At 36.1% G+C, this 24,290-nt stretch overlaps 1 protein-coding gene across 1 annotated transcript in view; it reads left to right on the top strand.

Moving 5' to 3' along the window:
• Nucleotides 1–24,290, top strand: part of LOC138712353 (xaa-Pro aminopeptidase ApepP-like) — a 61,931-nt gene that overhangs the window by 33,135 nt on the left and 4,506 nt on the right. The window contains exons 5-13 of the mRNA XM_069844017.1: nucleotides 1,474–1,585; nucleotides 2,980–3,102; nucleotides 4,457–4,718; nucleotides 6,688–6,808; nucleotides 10,215–10,361; nucleotides 11,657–11,870; nucleotides 15,467–15,700; nucleotides 16,432–16,473; nucleotides 22,309–22,385. Coding sequence (XP_069700118.1) covers nucleotides 1,474–1,585; nucleotides 2,980–3,102; nucleotides 4,457–4,718; nucleotides 6,688–6,808; nucleotides 10,215–10,361; nucleotides 11,657–11,870; nucleotides 15,467–15,700; nucleotides 16,432–16,473; nucleotides 22,309–22,385 — 1,332 coding nt within the window. The remainder of the gene's footprint in view (nucleotides 1–1,473; nucleotides 1,586–2,979; nucleotides 3,103–4,456; nucleotides 4,719–6,687; nucleotides 6,809–10,214; nucleotides 10,362–11,656; nucleotides 11,871–15,466; nucleotides 15,701–16,431; nucleotides 16,474–22,308; nucleotides 22,386–24,290) is intronic.

Below are 24,290 nucleotides of genomic sequence, written 5' to 3'. Positions count from 1 at the left end.
TTGTTTTGTTTTTTTGAACGCTTAATTGTTTGAATGTTTTAAGGCCGACGCCAGTAAATTTGTTTTGTTTATGCCACGAAAGATATTTTTATTAAGAATAAAATCTTTTTTCTTTCCATTTGCAGCCACAATATCATAATGATAAAGTCATGGCATAATATATTAATGAACCTGATGTTAATTACTAAAATAATCGTAAAAGGGAAAGGAGCCATTATGTATAGTTTGTCTCTCTCAAAAACAGAACAAAAAAGAACATAAAAAGCACGTGGTTGTAGTCGAATGCAGGACCTCATGAATAAGAGACCTGAACGCTACCATTATGCTATCGATAACACACAGAATACTTCAATTATAACTGTAGATATCAGGCAACGTGGTCCAACAACATGTAACATCGCCTGTCTCCGAATTGTAGCGAAGATACCCGAAGGGAACTTTGTTTCAGGAGAGCGGCCACTTTTTCTTTTGACAGCTGTACATAATGTACATTATATACACCTTTTCTCAAAACTAATATTTTTTTACTTAATGTGTTTTGTTTGTAAACCGATGTTATATGGACATGAATGTTTACTTAATTGCGGAGTTATGTGATAGGCACCAGTACTGTAAATTTGTTTATATTAAGAATTATCATATTGTGCAGTTACAATAATTATCTACAGGTCTAATTTAAAATTATGTTAATCCTTTGTGTAAGAGTATATCAATTGTCGAAAGGTAATTTTGTCGTTTCCTTGACATTCTCCCTTATTTTTTCCATAGAAGGAAAGAAAAGAGAAAGGAAAAAATAATGATAGAGAGGCACTGGAAAGAAGGAAAATGAAAGAAAGGAAGAAATATAGAAATTGACAATTCAAACTCTCATACAAATATTATTGCAATGCTAAATACAAACAATATAAACAAGCTAAATAAATCTATTACGGTAACTCGATTCAAGATATCAACTTTACCGATAGAGTTGCTTCTATTGGCCCCATACTGCCAACATCCTGGGGAACAGATAGCAATTTTAAAGTTTTTTTGGATATTTATATCTACAATATTATTACAAAATATGTCATGAATTGAGTTTATTGCATTCTTACTTTAATTATGAAATATTTTCAGGTTTGAGCACACTTTTAGCCTAATGGCTAGAGCGTCGAATTTCCATGCTGGTAACTCAGGTTCGAAACTTGATGGGTCCAAATGGAGTTTGTGGTGAGCAAAGATAATGCTTGGTAATAGGTTTTACGGGATATTCCCGTTTCCCCTACCGGTACCAGTATACCACCAATGTTCTATTTATCATTATGCGATGCTATACTTATAGTCCATCTCCTATGGTACTCCGAGAGCAACGCCTATGATGGCAAAAAGAATTACAGCTTATAGATGGGGACGCTTGAGTGAATGCCTCAAAGTCAAGTTCTCGCCATTGGATAATAATAATAATAATAATAATAATAATAATAATATTTACAGGTACCGAAGATAGAAGAATGGCTGGCAATGCAGTTACCGAGTGGAGATGTGATTTCTGCAGATCCGAAAATAATTCCTTACACAGACTGGATTCTTTGGGATGAATATTTCAGTAAGTTGAACTTTACAAAATATCAAAACGAATTTACATAATTTAAGACGATTCATTACAGTGAAACAAATGGTGCCATCGTAGTATGTCTGTTATTTAAGAAAGGCAAATATGAGTGAAATAAGCAAATACAGTATTTTTGACTGAAATGTGCACTCCCACGCCCGATAAACAACACAGAAAATTTTCGACTAGGATATAGTTTTGAAAGTCTCAGACAGTTAGACGAATATGTTATTTTATTTACAGCTTGAAATGACGATTGAGACGTTTATTCTGCATTATTCATGCTGCTTAAACTATGGCTTCCGATAGGAATGTACGAAATGTGTCTCCGTACTCAAAAGTAAAATTATCACAACATTGATCACACCTTTATGTCATTCTTTTGCAGTTTTTCTTGATAGTCATACCTTCAGGATGCTCGTAATGGCAAGAACCAGTTTTTTTTTACAATAATGAAATTGTGACATGTTTAGAATCGTCCACCTCTACAAGTAGTGATAATGGTGCCAGTAAAACATTATTCGAATTATTATAAGCATGGCCATATTTGGCTGCGTTCGAGCTTTAATCCTTTAATAAAAGTAGGCTTAGATATTTTTTGTAAAACTCAAAGCATGTTTATGCTAATGCTTCTAAAATGTCTAGAGAATGGGATCAATTTTGCAAGTTTGAATCAAAGCTAAAAAAATCAAAGAGAAAAAAGCCTAGAAGAATGTTTACAAGGTCAGAAAAGTGCTTTTGAGAGATTATTAGTTGTCTCTTCCTCTTCCAAAAATTTAAAATGAGTGGCACCTCACAGAGCCTTACAAATGCAAACGATGAACCTGTCTTAAACTTAATATGATAATATGAATAAAAATTAATATGTCAGTCCTTTGTTCCAAATTCGACAAGATTGTTTCGGAAATACGTGGTTTGATTCCGTATCTGTTTTGGTTCCCTCAAGATACTATTTTGTCCGTCTAGAAAATATTTTAGAATCATCAGAAACAAGAACTATGAAAGACAATACCTTGATATTATTGTTATCATCTTTTAATATTTTCCTTCCGGGAAACAAATATTTATCAGCTGCAATTGCACAGGTAATGTTCTTGAGAATTTGGCTTTGCCTTTCTACCATGCAGAACCTAGGATATTAAAGAAATAATCGCGTTGTATGAAATTCGGAAACAAAAAGAAATGTCGGCATGTTATACCAGCCCATTTCAAGGATTTCGTTTTGAAATGTTAGGTGCAACATACTTTCTATATAATATAAATCCAGGTTTTCATAATCAGTTCGAAGGTCCTCGTGAATTTCATTATGTACCATTTTTTTAGTATAATTTAATTTTAAGTGGTTCGTTTTCTTGTGATAATAGATGACTATTTTTGTTGTGCTCTAGCAAAAAGAAATTTGAGACTGGAGCCCCTGTATGACAACTTAGTGGACATGATTTGGGGTGCTGCAGAAGGACGTCCTCCCTATCCTTCAGACCCTATCTTCGTGTTGGACACCAAGTATACAGGCAAGTTATGTCACCAATATATACACACATGTTCCATTCTATTTTATTCTAGTTCTATTTCTGCTTGTCAAGGATTAGGGTACTGGTATGTAGCCTATTTCGTCACCCATCTTTTTCTTGGTTATATCATGTCTGTTGTCCCTTTGGTATTCATCATTGTAAAACAATTTCTGGTAACTGATCTTTATTAATTTTCATATATTTGCATTATTTAATATTATAAACTCGTATTATTTTGTCGTTCAATCTATATAGTATACGCTGAATGGTATCCTTTTCACTTCTGAAACAATAAAATTGCAGAATAACTCTTCTTGGGTTCTCAGCCAGGTGAGTTGGAGATTAGCTTCCAAGCTTTCGACGGCTAGCTCTGCCATCTTCTTCAGGGATGAAGTGATGTGGGACCATGTTTAGCCGGTATATATGCAAAAGTAGGGCTTCCCGCTGCAGGCCAATCAGGAGCTAGTTCCTAGTCCCGACCGCCAGGCACATTCTGGTTGGTGGAAGCGGCAGCCAGTCAGGAGCTACTTGCTGGTCCCGACTGTCTGCCGTGTACTGGTGGTCCACTAGCCATCGAAAGCTTGGAAGCTAATCTCCAACTCACCTGGCTGAGAACCCGAGAAGAGTTATTCTACATCAAATGCCGGGAAAGCCTCAAGTCAATAAAATTGCAACTTGTCAAGACAAAGAATCAACTAGTTTCTGGGTTCATTCCACAATTATCTATTGAAAAGTTTTCATCCCAAATCAGTATGTGGAATTTTTCGATCTGATATTAGCCGAATAAAAGTAGTACTCCTATAACATGGGGTCTACACGACGCTGAACACAGATGAGACAAACAGGCCTCTGATTTTCTTGCAAAGTTCAAATTGTATACCCATATGTTTTTATTCATTTAAGAATAGAAAAAGAATGCTCTTTAAACAATTTTATAGCTGTAAGTTACAATAAGCCTAATAAATTACAGACAAACCCAAATACTTTTGCCAATCAATAGACCAAAGCTAGAACATTGCTCAGAACTTTGCTGGTTAGGAAGGTATGTGTGTTCTCATTGGTTCCTCGTGGTTATGAAAGTCTTCAGGCCACCGTTACAGCTGATCCGAGGTTGCACTTGGACTGGTTTGAATCCCACTTGGGTTGATTAGGTTTTACCTAGATATTCTCCACTGTAAGGCGAATGTCAGGTAATTTTACGACAAATCGTCGGCCTCATCTCGCCAAATACCAATTCCATCGATGCTAGAAAACCTAGTAGTTAATACAGTGACGTTAAATAACCATCTAAAAGAATGAAAGTCTTCACATGCCATGTCAAATGTAGAACATACTCCATCTTTTAAACTTGCAGGCTTGTCGTGGCAAGATAAAATATCAGCAGTCCGTCAGACTATGGCCGAGAAGGGCTTCAACGTGCTCGTCTTGACGGCCTTGGATGAGATCGCGTGGCTGTTTAACCTCAGAGGATCGGATGTGCCCTTCACGCCTGTGTTTCAATCCTACGCGGTTGTGGAGATGTCTGGGGCCACTCTGTACCTATCTCCTGGGAAGTCTACACCACAGGTTGAAGAACACCTCAATGCACACAGTAGTAACATGGATGACAGCGTGAGGTAAGAATGGTAAGCATGGATGAGGAGAACATTTTGCATACCTGTGTGCTATTTATTATGCTTTTGAAACGTGACGTCTATAGTCGACCTACAAGGAGAAAATAATTGTAATATTTTGACATGAAAGGTTTATCCTGACGTCACTCGCTCATGGTATCATGGAAGCGTATGTGGAAGACAAACTTTGTGTCTCATGGTTTTCTGCATTCACTACTTAATGTGCCTCTAGGTTTTCCATCTCAAATCGACCGAAATATAGAGAAAATTGACCTTACGACTTCTAAATACAATAAAACTTTTTTTGTACGTAGAGAACTGTGATACAATGCTTTGTGCAAAGTTTGAGGCATCAGAACTTCATAGTGTTTAAATTTAAAATATTTAAATTTATCGTATTTTCATAAAATTTGCAACTTTAAACTGTTGTAGCTCCGAAACCCTTTCACCCAATGATCAAAATCATGGTTTATTTTGATGCTGAGAAATTAAAGTTTACATTGACATATAAACAGATTTTCTTACGTTTTATGGAAATGGAGGAATTTAGAGATTTCCCTATTAAGATGCCTTTGCCAAGGAAAAAATATTTTTAAAATACATAGTTAGATTCCGCATTGAAAGTACAAATAAACACATATTTTTTACTGATGGCACGTTGATAAGAAAGTATTGAAAATATCAAATAAAGAAAATAAATAGTACGCGCGTGAACTAACCAGCTGACTGTGAGGCGGGAGCTAGCCGAGGTAAGCAAGGCCAGGAGACATAAACACGTGATGTGTCGTCTAGCAATCATGGCTGTGCTAGCTTTATCACAGGTTTTCAAAAACACAGGAGTAAAATGACGCCCAACGCTCGCTTATCTTCAGCTCTCGGCCAGTGCGTGGGGTACTGCACTGTTCAAGTCTAGGCGTGTGAAAATAATCTATTTAATATCCTCGAATCTTATTGCCGAGCCACTAAGCAAACAATGCCGAATCCCTCTTAATAATGCAATGTTTTTTCTCAATATTTTTTTTACATTTTTACAAATTGGCAAAAAGCCTAAAAGTAAGTAAAATCAGATTTTCTGTCTCTCTGTGTACAATAAAAATAAGGATTACTTCCTAACATAACCTACCAAATGTCAGCTTCAAAATAAGCTCTCGTTCAATGTTCTGCAATAAATGGTTCCGGAGTTCTGAGCTCTGAAAGAGGCTTGTTTTTATAAAATACGCTAAATTTGTCGCTCAGTAATACGAAAACCGTTTGACTTTGGGTAGTATATTTTTGAAAATGCACTCTCCTCGGCACTTTGTATAAATAGGGAAAAAATTAGAGTATAAAAAATGCGAGGTTTTTTACTGATCGATTTCATATGGAATAGCATGGTCTCCTCCCTCATGTGGTGGCTATTAGATTACCTCCATTTTCGGTTTTTCTCCTTAAAAATTTTCCATGTTCCTTGAATAGAACTGTGAAAAACGGAGTGAAACAAGTCACAAGGGGCTTGCAACTCACATAGATTCTCCTTCATAGCCCCAAATTCCTTTGTAAGGACTTTTAATTATTTCTCTTCCCATTTCCCCTTCTATATTTTCGTCACCCATCTAATAATAATAATAATAATAATAATAATAATAATAATAATAATAACAATAATAACAATAATAACAATAACAATAATAACAATAGCAACAACAATAATAATTTATTTATTTAATAATAATAATAATAATAATTATTATTATTATTATTATTATTATTATTATTATTAATTTATTTATTTATTTATTTATTTGATAGTAATAATATCTTATATTACACATTTTAGTACCGGTAAATTTGTTTATAACAAATGATGAGTACAGGGAGGAAGCAAATTATCATCCTTAGCTGAGATAACAGTACCAGTATGTAAGTGAAGAGAGACAATTATTTGTAATGGGGGAAATCTCTGCAAATCGTCTTATTCACAAATTGATTGCAGGATAAAGAATTACACAGACATTTGGAATGACTTGGCAGAACTGAAGGACGATGCAGTAAGAGTCTGGTTGCCTTATCCATTCAGTTATGCAAGAGGTGTCAGCTATTTGGTTTATAAGCAGGTTAGTTCTCAGATCTTAGCTCATGGATGTATTGTAGAATATAGCACAAGTATACCGAAATACAACTGTAAATATGAAAACTAATAAGTAGTATGAAACTTGGACTCTCACTTTGAGAGAGGAACAGAGGTTAAGAGTGTTTGAGAATAAGATGACTAGAAAAATATTTGGGGCTAAGAAGGATGAAGTTACTGGAAAAAGTTACACAATACAGAACTGCACGCATTGTATTCTTCACCTGACATAATAAGGAACATTAAATTCAGATGTTTGAGATGGGCAGGGTATGTAACAGGCATAGGTGAATCCAGAAATGCATATAGAATGTTAGTTGAGAGGACGGAGGGGAAAAAGACTTTTGGGAAGGCCGAGACGTAGATGGGAGGATAATATTAAAATGGATTTGACACAGGTGGGATATGATGGTAGAGACTGGATTAATCTTGTTCAGGATAGGGACTGATAGCAGGCTTATGTGGGGGCGGCAGTGAACCTCCGGGTTCTCTAAAAACCATAATTAAGTAAGTAAGGTACTGTCTTCGCGCTACGAGTTGGCGTGGGGAGTAGATAGGCGGGACGGGGGAACTTCACGCTACACTCTGACCTGAAAACTTCGGTCCACTTACTTGGCTACAAAGGAAGACATAAAAGATTCTGCATCTTTGGTGTTGTCGCTATGACTATCATTATCACATTTTTCAAAATTGCTGGAGTATGATCTGTCCATGATAATCGTCTGTTTATGTTCCAGCCGTGTATATTAATTCGAATCTCTCAACAAAGCCATTAGCCCCACTGCCCCCATCCTGATGGACAACAATGAGTGTTCTGGACACATTTGTGGTAGTCAAAACTCCCGTAACATTTTTATTGTGCCAGCACTTGGGAAACGTTAAATTGGTAGGCCTATCTATCCACTTCTCGTCCAGATACAAAATCGGTTTTTCCACTTTCCTAAGCTTTCTTATTTGCTGTAGATTTCTTCACGTACTGTATTCTAATTTACAGTGTTTTCCTCATTTTTTTTTTGCTGCACACTTCTTCCACCTGAAATCCTTCTTCTTCAGTATTCGTCTTAATGTTGTCTTTCATTTCAAATCAATTTTCTCTTGTAAAAGGGTAGAAGTTTGTTGCAGCTTGGTACTATTTTCTTTTTTTTTACTTGTTATTTAACGACACTGTAATAACTACTAGCTTCTTCAGTGTCGATTGAATTGATGATGGCGAGATTGTAGTTGGCGAAATGAAACCAAGGATTCGCCATAGATTACCTGACATTCGCCTTCTGCTTGGGAAAACCTCGGAAAAACCCAACCAGGTAGTCAGCGCAAGCGGGAATCGAACTCACTCCCGAGCGCAACTGCAGATCAGCAGGCAAACGCGCTACCTCCTGAGCTACGCCGGTGGTCCTCTTTCTTTTTCAAATAAAAATTCTCAATTATATGTTTTTTTGTCAATCTCCCGTCGAACTCATCTACATTTGCGTTCCGTTTTTTTTCTCCCTCAGGTGTCGACAACGCACTTTCTTCTGTGCAGTCTTTCATTTCATTCCTTATACGCTGTATTGTTCTTGTGGATAGATTAGAGTACTTTCCTACCTTTGCTGTAGGTTTCGTAAGAGGAATGCAAAGGCACTGTTGTTCTTTTTCTTCATCACACAATTATTTTACACTTGCAATAATATTCCTTTCTTCGCTATAGATTGTCAATCCTTGTTTCTTCTTTGTCGACATATTTACAATAACAAAAAAAACTGCTATAAACCTAAATAACAGTATACAATAACATAAATTCATTAACTATATTATTATCAACACTATTAACACGAAAAGCAAAGGATAACTAAACCAATACAAAGATTTGCGGTATACTGAAAACAATTGTCTTGTTGAAACTAATAAAACACTACAATAAAAACCCCACTATTATTTTCATAAAGTCGCAAAGACTCATAGACACGTGCAGTAGATGTTTGTGAAACAGGAATATTGCAGTGAACAGCGCGGTGCGCATGCGCGACTGTTTCCCCTCCGCCCCGTCTAAGTACTTCAGCCGCCTTCTCCTGGCGTGACAACAGTAATTCCATTTCAAGAGATACTAGGAATGTTACCGGTACCGGTATATAACATTAATTATCTCCATATTCTCATTATGTATTATTTTTGCTCCTGTGATGGTGATTATTTCTGCAGCTTTCTCATATTATTTTTGACACCAGCTATCGGATAGTTCTCATGACTGACTTTCTTCTACTTCATGTTTTTTTTTTTTTTTTTAAATAGAAGAAGTTTAAGTATGGTGACAGATATTTTGACTGGTAATTGTTGCCTGAAGAGAAACCTACAAGTCATAGATATTACTTACTGGTATAGCAACATGTTTAGGTCATGTGAAAAGGAAGAAGAAACTTCTTCACATATCCTGCTCTAATGCCCTACATTGGATGGAGTCAGGTGCAAATATCTTTGGAATTGTTCTTTAACTCCAAGGAATTTTAAGAAGATTAAACCATTCAGTATTATGTTGGTTTATACTTGCTTCTCGAGAGCTTATTTATTCCCTACCAATAGAGTATACAATGAAGGTTCTAGTTTTAGTCTTGTCTTTCTCAGTAAGCCAACGTCTGAGGATATTCACTGAAATTACCGTGTATTTTCTTTTGTATATCAGGAAAAGATTTCGCAAACATATGTTAAAAAATTAACCATCTTTAACATAAAAACAACATTTTGAACTATCAAATATAATCAGAAGGAAAAAAAAGTATGGGTAGAAATTGGTAAAATCTGGAAAAGCAATGTCAAAAATAAAGAAAAGAAGTTATTGGCATGTTTCGATAAATTCGGGTTGACTCCCTAACCACTGGTCTGTGCAAAATAACTGTCTTAGAAACAGAAGGATGAACATTATGTGACAGTAAGGCTAAAAAATTAATAAGAAAACTACTAAAATGCACAGAATTCGCTACAGAACTTCACTAATCCAAAACCTTAAATGGGTTTCATTGATAGGCAAGACAAATTAGGTTAAATGTTCCCAAATGTCTGCTATTGGTAAGAAAACAACCAACCAACTAACCAGGACGCACTACATTCTAAATTGACAGGCCTAAGTGCTGTAATACAATTTGTCTAGATCTCCCTCGAAAAGAAGGAAAAAAGAAAGGACGAAATATTAATTTTGAAAATTAATATCGGTCATAGTTTTAATCTGAAATAATTTTCAAGTATTAGTGAGTCATTTTGAGCTCAATAAGTATATTTAATAAAAAATTAATAATTTTAATTTTTACAACAAACAAGATACAATACGGAAAATTTCAGTGAATGTGAAAGCAGGACTAATATCCATTACCTGTAACTGAAATTATGATACAGAATTACAGCAAGGACTCTTTTGTGTGCAGATACCAATAGGAAAAACAGGGTTTGCAACGTCTCCAGTCCTGTTAATGAAGGATGTAAAGAACGACGTGGAGGCTGTGGGCATGCACAATGCACATGTCCGAGATGCTGTGGCTCTGTGCCAGCTTCTGCAAATGTTAGAGACAGGGGTAAGTAAGGGAGCAGAAAATAAAAAGAGTTAAGAAGATGACACATCTCTTCCCATTACACTTTTCACATATTTCGTAACAATTCAGTTCTTTATCATGCTACCAATGATATTTCTTTTACAGTTTGTTTTCTTAAGCGTACAAAACGATATACATAAGTAAAATCGTAAAAATGAGAAGATATATTTCCTTTTGCTGAATTATAAGCGAAAATGTTTTTCATAATCATGAAAGTAAAATATGTGACTTTGTTTATAAATTGAATGCATTGTATAATATACCAGTACTAGGTGAGACTGCAGACACACCACAATGTGGCAACCTGGACTCTTGGTAGAGTTGCTTAGGCTCTGGTTACTGGTATGCATTGAGTTTCTATCGTTACAATTATTTGGTTGAGAAGCTTTTGTCATCTAATCTGCTGTCAAAAAATCTGAAAGTTAGAATTTATAAAACAGTTATATTACCAGTTGTTCTGTATGGTTGTGAAACTTGGACTCTTACTTTGAGAGAGGAACAGAGATGAAGGGTGTTTGAGAATAAGGTTCTTAGGAAAATATTTGGGGCTAAGAGGGATGTAGTTACAGGAGAATGGAGAAAGTTACACAACACAGAACTGCACGCATTGTATTCTTCACCTGACATAATTAGGAACATTAAATCCAGACGTTTGAGATGGGCAGGGCATGTAGCACGTATGGGGGAATCCAGAAATGCATATTGAGGACAAAAGGTTTCACTTATATATCCACACGTTTACATCTTAAGGAAAGGGCAGAGGGCGCCATATACATCATTTCGCATCATCACAAAGGTACGTTTAAATTGACTTTGTGCGATCTTTGGAATGCCGCATGTTTGTGACATCCAGCGATGTGGCTTTCACGGTGCTTTTAATCCCTAAGATTTTTAGCTGTGACACATTTAAAGACATTTGTGTATTCAAGGCCAAACAATTAGTTGGCGACATCACATCATTGGATTGTAATGTCTGTCAGCAGATTTGTGAGCAACCAGAAATTTCCAAATATTATAATGTTTCTCTACTTGTACAAATGACTACATGGAACGCTGTAGGGATAACCATGAAAGCCTTGTAGTTACGTAGGTATCTCAGTTTATTAGAAGTTTCTCACTTATTTTAGTGAGTACTATGCACTGTCAACTCTGTAACATTTTTTTACACTCTGTTAATATAATACATAGTATCCCTTCTGATAAGCCTCTTCACTTGTAGAGAGTGTGTCTTGATACCACTGAGTGTTGCCCATCTAAATATACTGCTCTGTTACTAGGTAGCTGCAGGAGAGATATGGGACGAGCTGGCAGTGGTGGAGAAACTGAAGCAGTTAAGAATAAAGCAGGCTCTAAGCCTAGGCCCCAGTTTTGGAACCATTTCTGCCTTCGGTCCGAATGCAGCACTACCACATTACGAGCCTGAACCTGTGACAAACAGAGTCATTGACGATACCAGTCTCTTCATGTTGGATTCTGGAGGGCAGTATCTAGGTATGTTTACATTACCTTTTCGTCTATGTCTTTTGCTTTATCCACCAGAGGCCTTTTCTGCCTTACGAGACATTGTCCTGCAGACATTTATAGTCGAAACGCTGGTCTGCAGAAAAATCTCCTCACAGAGCTAGGGAATTTTGTGAGAAGAGAAAGAGTTAGTCTGTAATTTTTCTGAATCTGATTCATTTATGTGCAGTAAATCAGGACACTAAACCTCTAGTATTATTTCCTTTCCAGAGGAAAGTAAACTACTGGGTGTTCATTTCAAAGTGTGTCATGACGTCATTGTTGATGAGTCAGCGATTTGAAGCGAGTTTCAGCTTTTGTGTCAGAGAAGTTGCCTATTAATCAAGGCGTTCAATCTGAACTTGAGAACGTGTGCGGTATAACTTGAACGTCGTAGCAACAGATGGCGGTCTGTACGGTCTGTGTGCTACCATAACCTCTTTCGAACTGTGTTTTGCGCGGCCAAGTCGTACGCAGGGTATTTGTTATCATCGGTTGCGTACGGCAACATTCCACAATACAAATCAAATGCTCCGTGTCCACATTGAGCATCGAAGTTAATGCCAACAAATACGTAAGTAATCGTCTTAACCCTCTCCCCATATCCCGACAGTAAGAAAAAACTCACCTCAGTACATGTTTCGAAACAGTTCACATTCCTGCCACTGCTGGCGTTACCATATGTATCGCTAAGTACTCTTCTGAATGAACGCGTACTTGCTAGGCAAGTAATACACCTCTGCAGAAGTGTAGGAAGAGTGAATTCTCTAGGCTCATCGACTAGCCACGTTACGGCATACAGCAAGCCATGACACACTTTGAACTGAACACCCAGTATTGCTCCCTGTGTAGTACCAGAACATGTATACTGGTACAGCATAAGTACCGGTACTGTCAGAATTGCAGTCACCAATATTGTATATGAACTATACTGAAAAGAAGATAAGATAAATATAAATAATTTATAACGGTACCAGAGCTCCTTCATTTTATTCTTTATTGTTTAAGCTATCCCTTCAGAGACCCCGAAAGTCCTTTAGGATAGCGGGATTTTAAGGCTGCCATCATACTAGACAGTGACACTGAGTAGCAGTCATATTTGCTGGCTGTCTTTACTCCCAACAGAATAGCCCTGGTATTCGTTTCCGTTAGAGGCTGAGTGAACTACAGAGCCATAGTGTGGCCAGAAAGATTAAATCAGTGGAGAAAATCCATAACCCTATCTGGAATTGAACTTCAGTTTCCTTCTTAGGTCTCTTAAACGTTGTGGTCTTTGAAAGAGTACTGTACCTGACTTTAACACACTTTGTTACCTCTTCTGTCCATCATATGTCTCTGAGTTGTTACATGACATATTGTTCTGTATAAACAAAGTAGTGTAAAGATCTGGGTACCGGTATCCACCGTAATGATCCCAAGTAGGGGAACTTCGGTGAGCTAGTGCACACCCAAAGTTATTCCGTGTGCACTCACCCAAACCCTACCCTGATACACATCTTTTAAGTAAAGTGAAAACTTGTTTCAGCACATCTCTAACTTAATTTACTCATTATTATTCTTGTTACATTTAGCTTACAATTTTAACTTAGGAGTTACTTTACAGTTTCTTTTACTGCATAAACTAAAAATGCTCATTTATGATTTTTTTTTTTCACATCTAGATGCTGCATAAAGGGAAAATTAATTATATAGAAAGTTACGCTAATCACCGCAAATGTTCAATATGAAAAACATTTGTCTTAATCAGTAATGAAATTAATAAATAATTAGGCACAGCCAAGTTGCTGCTTTCTTGTACAGAGTGTTTGCTTCCACCTGTGGCCGCCAGCAAGCGCGGAGCATTAGTTAGCGACGTGTATCAATCCTCAAGCTTATCCTACTCATTTATTGTTATCACTTGAGTACTAACCTTGTTACAAAAGATGCTGAAAGTGGTGTCCATCTGCATTGATGCATTCTTGACTATGTCTTCTACTCTGACAAGCGTAAACTGACTGCTCACGGAAACCACCACGTGTGGCCTTGAGGCGTTTTTTTTTAAGCGCTTCAGTAAAGCAAACTGATTGTTGAAACAGAACGCAATCAGGTCAGCTGATTGCAAAATGATGGACAGCTGTTGAATGGTTCTTAAGCACGGGTGGCAGCACGTTGGTAGGCTATATTATTGCTGCTCCGCGTGCTTGCTGTTCATCGCCCGGCTGCAGGGGGAAGCGAACGCACTGTATAATGCAGATTATCAGTTTAAAAAAAAAGCGGAAAATTAAGCTGAAGGTTGTTAAATTTTACCCACCAAGTGCTCTGTTCCTTAGTGTTGTAGGCATAGATTTGCTGACGCTTCCATTTACTTTTCATGCTCTAACTTCCAAACTGTGACAAAGAGAAAAATTATAAAATGTTTTACATATAACTACAGGTCTGATACATGATTTAAAGAACAGTTAAGTGTGGTGTCTCCACTGCCGTGTTATAAATACACAAAAAAATATGCGAAATTTACGAAAACGTGACCTCACAAAGGTATAAAATGGGTTCTTGAATTTTACCTAATGTTGAGAAAGTTATTAATATTATTATTATTATTATTATTATTATTATTATTATTATTATTATCATCATCATCATCATCATCATTATTATTTTAGACTGTCCCTGGAATCTCATCACATCTATACAATGATACGTGAATGATCACGATGCTGTATGTTTAAGTTACTTGTGTATAGAATAATAATTTACAATGGAACAAGATGTTTCAATCTTCTATTCTTGAGTGACTGTGGCTGATCACACAGCTACTTAAAAATCATAACAAGTTATTCTTGTCTAGTGGCGCATTATTTTGTGACCTCAATGCTTTTGGACTTGCTATTAAAAAGTTAGGAGTAATAAAAAGACTTCTAGAAATGTATGTATGTATTGCAAGTAATTTTACGGCTGTCGCCGTCTCCCGCTTCTCAACTTCCAGGTACTCCGGTTTTGCCAATCGCCCATTTGTAGACCCCTGCAGACCATATCCTCCTGAACCTCCTTGCTCCATTTTTTCATTGGCCTTCCTCTTCTCTTTTTTTCTGGGGGAGTCCAGTTGACCTTATTAGGCCAGCGGTCAGCTGACATTCTCTGGAGATGCCCATACCATATCAGGCGTTTAGTTTCCACTGATTGTAAGATATCTCCTGATACCTGCATTATATTACGGACATCCTGATTCCTAATGTGGACCATCCTCGAAATTTGACAACTATGGCGCCAGTAATCCATTTCTAAAGCCAACGATTTCTTCTTCATCCTGTCTCTCATTTCCCAAGTTTCAGAGCCATAGGTACATATACTTTCTATTATAGTTTTATATATACTTGTCTTAGTTTTCTTTGTTACCTTCTTCTAGCAAAACAGGCAATATAGAGTACGGTATAGTTTCACTATTTATAATTTGTTTGTATTATGCAGTATAGTAAGAGCCTCAAAACGTTAATTCTTATAAAACAGGCACTTTTTTAAACATCCGACGTCTCTTCACCAACATTGAAAGGAGTCCAGCTTGAACCCCTCTTCTTAAGCCACTCAGATCACTCTCGTTTTTCCAACAGATGGAACAACTGATGTAACTCGGACAATACATTTGGGAACACCAACTGAGGCACAGCGTGAGATCTATACCAGTTTACTGATGGGCTGCATTGACATCGTGTCAACCACGTTTCCTGAGGGCCAGACACTGCAGACAATGGAGATCTTAATCAGACGACCATTGTTCAGTCTGGGGCTGAATTACGGACATGGAAGCACACACGGAATTGGATCGTGCCTTGCAGTTCATGAAGGTTAGATATTATACTACCTGTTGGGGTCAATAATTTCGTGGGATATAATTATTTTGAACACCCATGACATTTTTCTGGCACATTAAGCACATCCACTTTCAAAATAAAGCCCTCTAGCAATGATGCATTTCTGCTGTCATTGGTACAACCGCTGAAAAAAGTCCTGAACAACGTTTTTCAGGGTTTACATTGCAGCTCTAGCAATTTTCTGTGCTGAAAAGAACCAATGCCCACAAAGATGGTCTTTTACATAGGGGAAAAAAGGGAAAAAATCACTAGCAGCATATGACCACTCGTAGAGTCGGGGTGAATAACATGAAGTAAAGGGCATTGCCATTGCACCAAAGGAAAAAAAAAAAAAAACACTCCCAAGATGGTCAGTTTATTTTTTATTTGTTCTTCTGATCTCTTATCTGTACCATATAGCTATTGGTTCACGGAAAACCTGACTTTACTGCTTATATACAGATAAAGGCTGGTTCACAATAAATCAGGAACGGAATCGGCAATGATAACGAGAACGGAAATAATGTTAAAATGCATGTATTTAAATGTAAGCATTCACAGTTAATTGTGAATGCTCACATTTAAATACATTTATTTTAACAACATTTCCGTTCTCGTTCTGGTTGTCATTTCTGTTCCAGGTTTATTGTGAACCAGCCTTAAGTTTTAATTAAATAAAAACACCATTGTATGATTTATTCATAAAATCTTTCTTCCATTTTCAGCATTCAACACTACGTACCACATAAACTTTTTTGGATCTCAAGGTAAGTGTTGAGTTAGTGTCGTCTTTGAATTACTGTTTTCTGATGGGATCCAGATTTGATCAAAATCTCGAGAGCTCGAATTAGAACAATTAGGAACGCAAGTCTGCTGGATTCAACCTCTGCTACTAAGGGCATCTAGGCACTGCCACACGTAAGCTACTTATGGACCTGGTGATAACAGCAAAGCACTGAAATTCAGTATTATGTATTCTTCAAGACTTGTGTCTATATCTTTTTCGTTAATGTTGCCTTTTCGTTTTAATTCTCGGTCTTTAAATGTACTACCAGAGCCTTCTTTAGTTACAAGCCGGGGCATGGGTAGGTTTGGCAACGCAGAGTGGAGGCGGGAGATTTTAGAGTGATATTGTGTTTGCTCATTGCTTTCGTTATACGTAACGCGTATTTTTTCAATATTACTTCATGCACAAAGGTAAGATCAAGATTCAGATAGTGATGTAAATTATTACGGGTTCGAAAATAGTGTTTTATTGCAATCAATTAGCTATACTTCAGAATACGGCGTAAGTAGGCTGCCACTTAAAATAATTAAAAAAAATACATGTTTTTATTGATAGTACGAAGGTAAATAAATAAATAAAAAAGATATTCCTTGCACCGAAAATAATAAAATGAATAATGCAATAAAGACGTACGTTCCTACGCAGTATTCTTAAGTTCCATGCAGTTAAATTTGTGGCTAGCAAATTGACAATGTTTTGCGACTTAATGGTGTTTCATCTGTGAAAGGTTTAGGATATATTTTAATATTATCTTATGCGATTATTTATCGTGTTTTTCTACAAATATTTCAGATGCCTAGAAAGTGCTGTGTGCCTATGTGTCGTAGCAACTACACTTATAATTTAAAAAAAATTAAAACATACTTGTTTTTTATTGATGGTACAAGGGAAAATAAATAAATACTTAAAGAAATGTTACTTGTACCAAAAATAAATAAAATAATGACGTACTTTCGCAATACCCTATTCCAATCCATTAACCATTATGTGGCTAGTAAATTGACAATGTTTTGCCGCTTCTTGTTGTTTCACCTCTGACATGAAAGGTGTAGGATATCATATGCATTTTAATTTCATGTGATTATGTCGTGCTTTTCTATAAATATTTCAGATGTCCAGGAAGCCAGTTTTAATTTGAACCTGGCCAGTCACCATAACAATACTGTTATCTATATTTTGATGTACCGAAGTACATATGATATTTTCATGCAGATATTCTGCGTCATCACATGATGAAAGAGAGATGGAACGGAGAAAAATTCTCTCCGTTCCATCTCTCTTTCATAATACTGTTATCCTAAATTATTTGTTATAAACTTTTTAAAATATAATTTTAAATAAATATAACTACAGAAAACAAGCTAAGAATGTGAATTATGCAAATAGGCCTAAAATAAAATGTAAACAGAAGAAACTATTGACATTCCTATTATAATAAAACTATGAGGATGTAAATACAGTTAAGCCAAGTAAAACAATCTATGAAAAAATGAAAACACATCCCTTCAACATAATACGTAACAAAACGCGGTGAATGTAGAGTATCCAACGCTCACTGAACGAATATTTCACTTTTATCACTGCCAATGTTGCGCTATAATCGTATATGCAAGGTAGGCTATAACAAAAACCTAAACTAACCAAACCTAACCTGTCAAAGAAGCAACAAGTTATACTAAATATGTGTAAAATTGGCCTATGTTTCTATAGTGGGCTGGACATAAGTAACATTGACCAAACCAACAAAGCGATTATATGCATCTACAAATTATAGATAGTTCTGACGTATAGCAGGCATTCCGAATCTTCAACAAAACTGCAACATTTATGGGATCATAAAACAGCTGTTTACAATGACTTTGAAAACCAAAGGCGTAACTTTATTAATATAGCAGGCGAGACCTAACAATTTGACTAGAATTCTGATACACACAAACTCACAAATAAGAATATAAAAATGTGGTTATACAATATTTAATAGAATAGTCAATTACTTTGTCATCCATAACCGTAAAAATTCCCAAAGACTGCAACCATTTTATTTTCATTTATTGTCTTGTTTTTTTATCACCAACACGCATTTAGTTTATAATACATCAACAATTAACGTTTGGTACGACCGCAAACATAATTCCATCGACACACACTTATATTGTAACATTAATTTACATTGAAAATCGGCATTAGCACAAACATGTGTACTGTACGGTCAGCCTCCAGGTGACAGATAATTACAGTGTTGCCGACATATGGCCCCGGCTTGTAACTAAAGAAGGCTCTGGTACTACCCAATGGAATTTATTCTTTTTAGCCTCATTTTTTATATTACAGATAATGGATTTTACGTCTGCATTGGATTGACACCATACTTCAATCCTTTTGGTATTAATATTTGCCTCTTTGTGTGTGTTGTCCTGCAGTATATATTGACTACACCCCAACTCTGGCTACTAGCAACAGGCATCTATAATGAACACCGATCAAAATACCCCTCATTTCTCATGAAAAACAACAAATGAATAGACTACAGTGGACTTTATGTTGTCAGCAAACAGCTGGATACATTAAGAAGATTGATTGATTCAAGACTTGTGTAGCCATTTACAACAGCATGAAACTATATGTTTAAAGTGGTGACCTTCAGCATCATTCCAAATTTCCTCAATGCCTGACCTGAACGTCTATGACATGTGGATACAGATATCCTAATTCTGTCAGTTACTGATGTAGTCTTCCAAACATTCTTCTCCAGTGAAATCTGCCTACCTTCCAAGCCTGTTCTGGATCTCTTGCATTATGTTGTGGATGAAGACAACCTGTTTCCATAAGTTGCTAGTGCAGTCTTTCTAACATTTATCCTTCAGTTTAAACCTGCATTACGCCTGTAATTCAGACTGTCATGAAGTTTCTGCACGATGCTGTGAAGACAATTGTTTCCCTAAGTTGTTCGTTAAACATTTCTTCTTCTCGTATTGACACTGGTGGTTGCTACTCTGAACACCTAATTTGATGATATTATCGCCGTGCTCTCATGGTTAACATTCGGCAGGTCTTTGAGCAGCCTCATGCATAAAATTCGGCAGGTCTTTGAAATTTAATTGTATTATTGTTTTCAGTTTCTTATGTCGCCTCTCCAATCACTCGCCTCAATTTCAATATTGCAACCAGTAAGCTGCTTCCATTATTAAATGACACCTACTTGTCTAATCCACGTGGTTGCAATGTCTTGTGCTGAGGATGAACATTAACGTATGTGATTAAAAATTATTATTAAAGAGTTATTATTAAGCGTTAAGAATGTCAACGTACTTGTATATGAAATAATAATAATAATAATAATAATAATAATAATAATAATAATAATAATAATAATAATAATAGCCATTTAACAATATAACAAACTAGTGCTTATTCTTATCAAGGAAGTAGACGTGACAATGTGACACTTAGAGTGAAACCTACAGAGCAACAATCGGTCAGCAAAATTATGTTTTAAAAGCACATTGCACGTTATTGTATGATGCTGACATGTTAACCATGAGGCCGCAGTGATAATACAAGGTGTCATAATATGAGTAAATATTAGTAAGTCCTGGAAGCAATGCCTAATTATTATTAGTCATTTGAAATACAAGTACACTTTTCTGAAGGGGATACCAGCATATAGGGAATTATAAGTACCGACACTGCTCGTCGGTACCTTTAGTATAATAGTGCCTTATTTCAATGACCATCAAACCAACTCTGTCTACATCAGCGGGAGGTTCTGCCTTTTTTCCCTAGAATTGGCACTGATATCGCACCAGCAGTCGACAGCAGAAATACTTCTCAGCAGACTTGCCAGTGATCAGGATTGCTGTTCCACCGTTCGCAGGTGCTCAATTACGTTGACCTGTAGCATTTGAAAATGGAATTATACGCTAATGAAGTGCTCGCACGCAGAAAAACAGACCAGGGAAATTCGCTCAGTGTCCATTCTTTATCAATCAATCAATCAATCAATCAATCTTCTTAATGTATCCAGCTGTTTGTTGACAGCATAAAGTCCACTATAGTCCACTGTAGTCTATTCAGTTGTTGTTTTTCACGAGAAATGAGGGGTATTTTGATCGGTGGATACTCACCTTGTCGTGGTGAGGGGGCTTAAACTTGTTGTTTAAGCTAACAAGTAACAAAGAGGTACCCACATAAGCTGCATTAACACCAATGCAGTCCCACTATATTTTTCATGCTTCTGATTCATGAAGTCCCTCAGTGTAAAATTCTCCGGAGGTAAAATAGTCCCTCAATCGGATCTCCGGGTAGGGACTGCACTGAGAGATGCCAAGAATCGTACTAAAGTACTTATTTGGAACACCAAAAGTCACACCGTCCAGTCAATCAGAGCCAAGTTTAATGTTGAAAATAACCATATCATGAGACAAAGAGGCAAATATAATACCAAAAGGATTGAAGTATGGTGTCAGTCCAATGCAGACGCAAAATCCATTCTCTGTCCATTCTTTATAATTGCTATTCGCTGAGGGTACCACGTGCTTAACGAGGACAGGCTTCAGCACGAATCGGAGTCACGTAATTATCATGGTCTAGTCATGGCCATCTTGAAAATCACCTAATAGAAATACATTTCAAAATTGTAAAAAACAAAGGAATTGCTACATTAAACTCATGTTAAACGTGCATTTATATATATGTGTGTGTGTGTGTATCTAATGCTCTGGATTTAACAATGAAGTCATCATCCTTCTTGCTTCCCAATATTTTGATGGAAGGTCCACAAATGTCCTAAGAGTTTCACAATTAGCCAGGTGCTCCATCTCCATGTCCTCTTCTCTGGTGCACAGTAAACATTTAGGTGAATTCAGTACTCCAATACGATGGAGGCATTTATATATAAACTTGTTCAATGTTGGCCATGTTATGACTATGAATGTGATGTCACACCGTAGCCGCGGGTTACCAGTGGTGTATTTCTGTGGTGACCAAATACCATAATGCAGAGTTGTGGGTTAGTTCCAGAAACGTGTGTCACCACAGTTGTATCAAATGAGTATTATTTCAATGCTGCATAATCATTACTAAGTCCTCAAAGTGGTTTAGGTGACGCAGTGCCTAGAGATCTACAGCACTGCATGTTAAATGCAATTGATGTGGGCTGCTACTAACTGTACGTATTCTTCTATATTGAGACCACTTCCGAATTTATGAAGTATGTTTAGGAACTAGACAACATTTGCAAATATCACTTGTGCATTTTCGAGATTGCTTCTTTGTGCATGCACTGCGACCTCCTTTATCTATTGGCAAGCCACAGGTGACCTTGGTCTGCTGCATTTGTAATTCTAGTCTCGTCGCTCTTATTTCCGGCAGCCAATCACGTTGCAGATTGGCTACATTTAAACGTGTGCGTCTTGTGATTCGCTGATGATGACGTTATACATTTCCTAAGGCTCGCTAAATACTTAATATAATCGCCCACCATTTTGGCTCTTTCGTTGGCGTTCGCAGAAAGCACACTAGGACGTTATTTGCCGCTCAATTATTTGCTGAATTACAGTGCGTTTGATTTATTATCATAGGAGCTACGACATGATAATGTTTAACAGTGTGGCAAATAGATTCCTCGTCTGGTAGCTCAGCAACGAAAGAACAAAAATGGCGAACGACATTACCTACCTAGACTTTATAGAGCCTTCACTTCCTAAGACGTAAGCAAAGAGGAGGAGTCATGCCAGGAATAACAGCGTTGCGACTATAGTACCTCTAGTCTCTCCTTATGTGTAGTAATTAGAGCTTTTTTTTTTCTTCTGTTCAGAACCAGGCTATTACCAGGACAATGAGTTCGGAATCAGACTGGAGAACATTGTAACTGTTGTGCAGGCAAACACCACAGTGAGTGAAATTGAAATTATGTCACTAGTTTCTAGAGAAAAAATCATTAAGACAGAATTCATAATATAGTTAGCAAGGATATCTACTGACCCGTGAATTATTTTTCATCTCAAAATATATTCAGATCAAATAACTGATTATATGCAATATTGTCATGTACTGTATTACATAACACACAATTTGGGCACTAAATTCCTAATCTGTATAAATGTCATTAAATCATCATCATCATCATCATCATCATCAAATATATTCAGATCAAATAACTGATTATATGCAATATTGTAATGTACTGTATTACATAACACACAATTTGGACACTAAATTCCTAATTTAATACACAATTTGGACACTAAATTCCTAATCTGTATAAATGTCATTAAATCATTTCTGATAAATCAGGAAATAGTTAAGTCATGTACAAATTTCTCGGATTTTTATTTTGTTAGACATTTTACTAATGCATAAGATTTTTCATTTCTGGCTTCATCTTCACTGTCTCTGCAGCTCATCTCTGGAACTCTCTACCACAGCATGTCAGAGACTGTCGGGCATTATCCAGTTTCAAAAATAAACTAAAATTGTACTTTTCCAATTCAGATTCACTTCAATTATAAGCCCTTTTCTCTGCGACACATTTGTAAATAATATCTTTTTCTTCCTTTCCTGTTCACCAACACTGAACTCTCTTGACTATCAGATGAATTTATTATCATAGTCTTTTTATTTTGGCTTTTTATTTAAATTTAGATTTTTTTTTATTATATTACATCACATTTGTTGTTTTCTTCCTTACGTTTTCTCTGTTAAGTATTTGTACCAATTGAATTGCTTATGGTATATTCCAGTCTTTAGATTGTATTTTTACTTTTTTTCTCTTAGCCTATGGTATTATTTTCATTTTGTACAGTGTCAACTCTTGTTGTGTTATTTTCTGTATTATGTTAGTGTTTTGTTCAGTTTTACTGCTTGTGTACTTTCTGACCTGGTAAAATGTAAGACAAGGCCTAGGGTCTTAACTCTGCCAGTATAAATAAAAAAATAATTATAAATAATTTTATCTACTCCACACTTTTTTTGCCAATATGTCTCATATTTCATTTTCATATATACAGTAAACCCATGATTCAATGGACAATTTTTTGCGGAAATTTGTATTATTAAATTTTATTTTGTTGTTGTTATTATTATTATTATTATTATTATTATTATTATTATTATTATTATTATTATTATTTGTGGTTGCGATTTCACACCATGCAATGTACATTAGTCCTATGTGACCTGGTGATCCATTATTACCGGTATTATGATGTCAGCATCAGAAAAATGGCATGTACAATAAGCATGTAAAATTAATATGTTCAAATTGGTGTTATATTTAAACACATTATTGTTTTAAAAAATCGCGATTTAACAGACACTCCTTTGCCCCCAATAGTTCATTAAGTAGAGGGTTTACTGTACTGCATAGTGTGCTAGAATGCATATTAAAGTTAATTTTCTAGGTAAAAGTGTCATTTTCTTATATGTTCTTCTATGATTTTAATTGCTTCTGGAGTCGAAGCCTATATAGGGGATACTGCAGTCGTAAGTGTATGTGCGCAACCACTGATAGATGCAGTAGAACCTCGTTAAACCGAATTGCAGTTAAAAATTTTTATTAGCAAATTTTTGGATTATCTGAAGTTCTATTTTCTAATGTAGGCTATACCTTATTTATATTCACCCAATATGCATCATATTACTTTATTGTAACTTAACACGCTGTAGTGCTTATTAAAGTGTTGTGGCTGCTTGTTTGTTAAGTTTTCAGAAACATTTTTATCAATTTCGTGGTTTAGTCGTATCTTAGGAATCATATCTATATGTATTCATATATATTATTTTAATGTACCGAAGTAC

The sequence above is a fragment of the Periplaneta americana genome, chromosome 13 (genome assembly GCF_040183065.1).
Source record: "Periplaneta americana isolate PAMFEO1 chromosome 13, P.americana_PAMFEO1_priV1, whole genome shotgun sequence".
Lineage (NCBI taxonomy): Eukaryota > Metazoa > Arthropoda > Insecta > Blattodea > Blattidae > Periplaneta > Periplaneta americana.
This window is presented reverse-complemented; position numbering and strand designations above follow the sequence as displayed.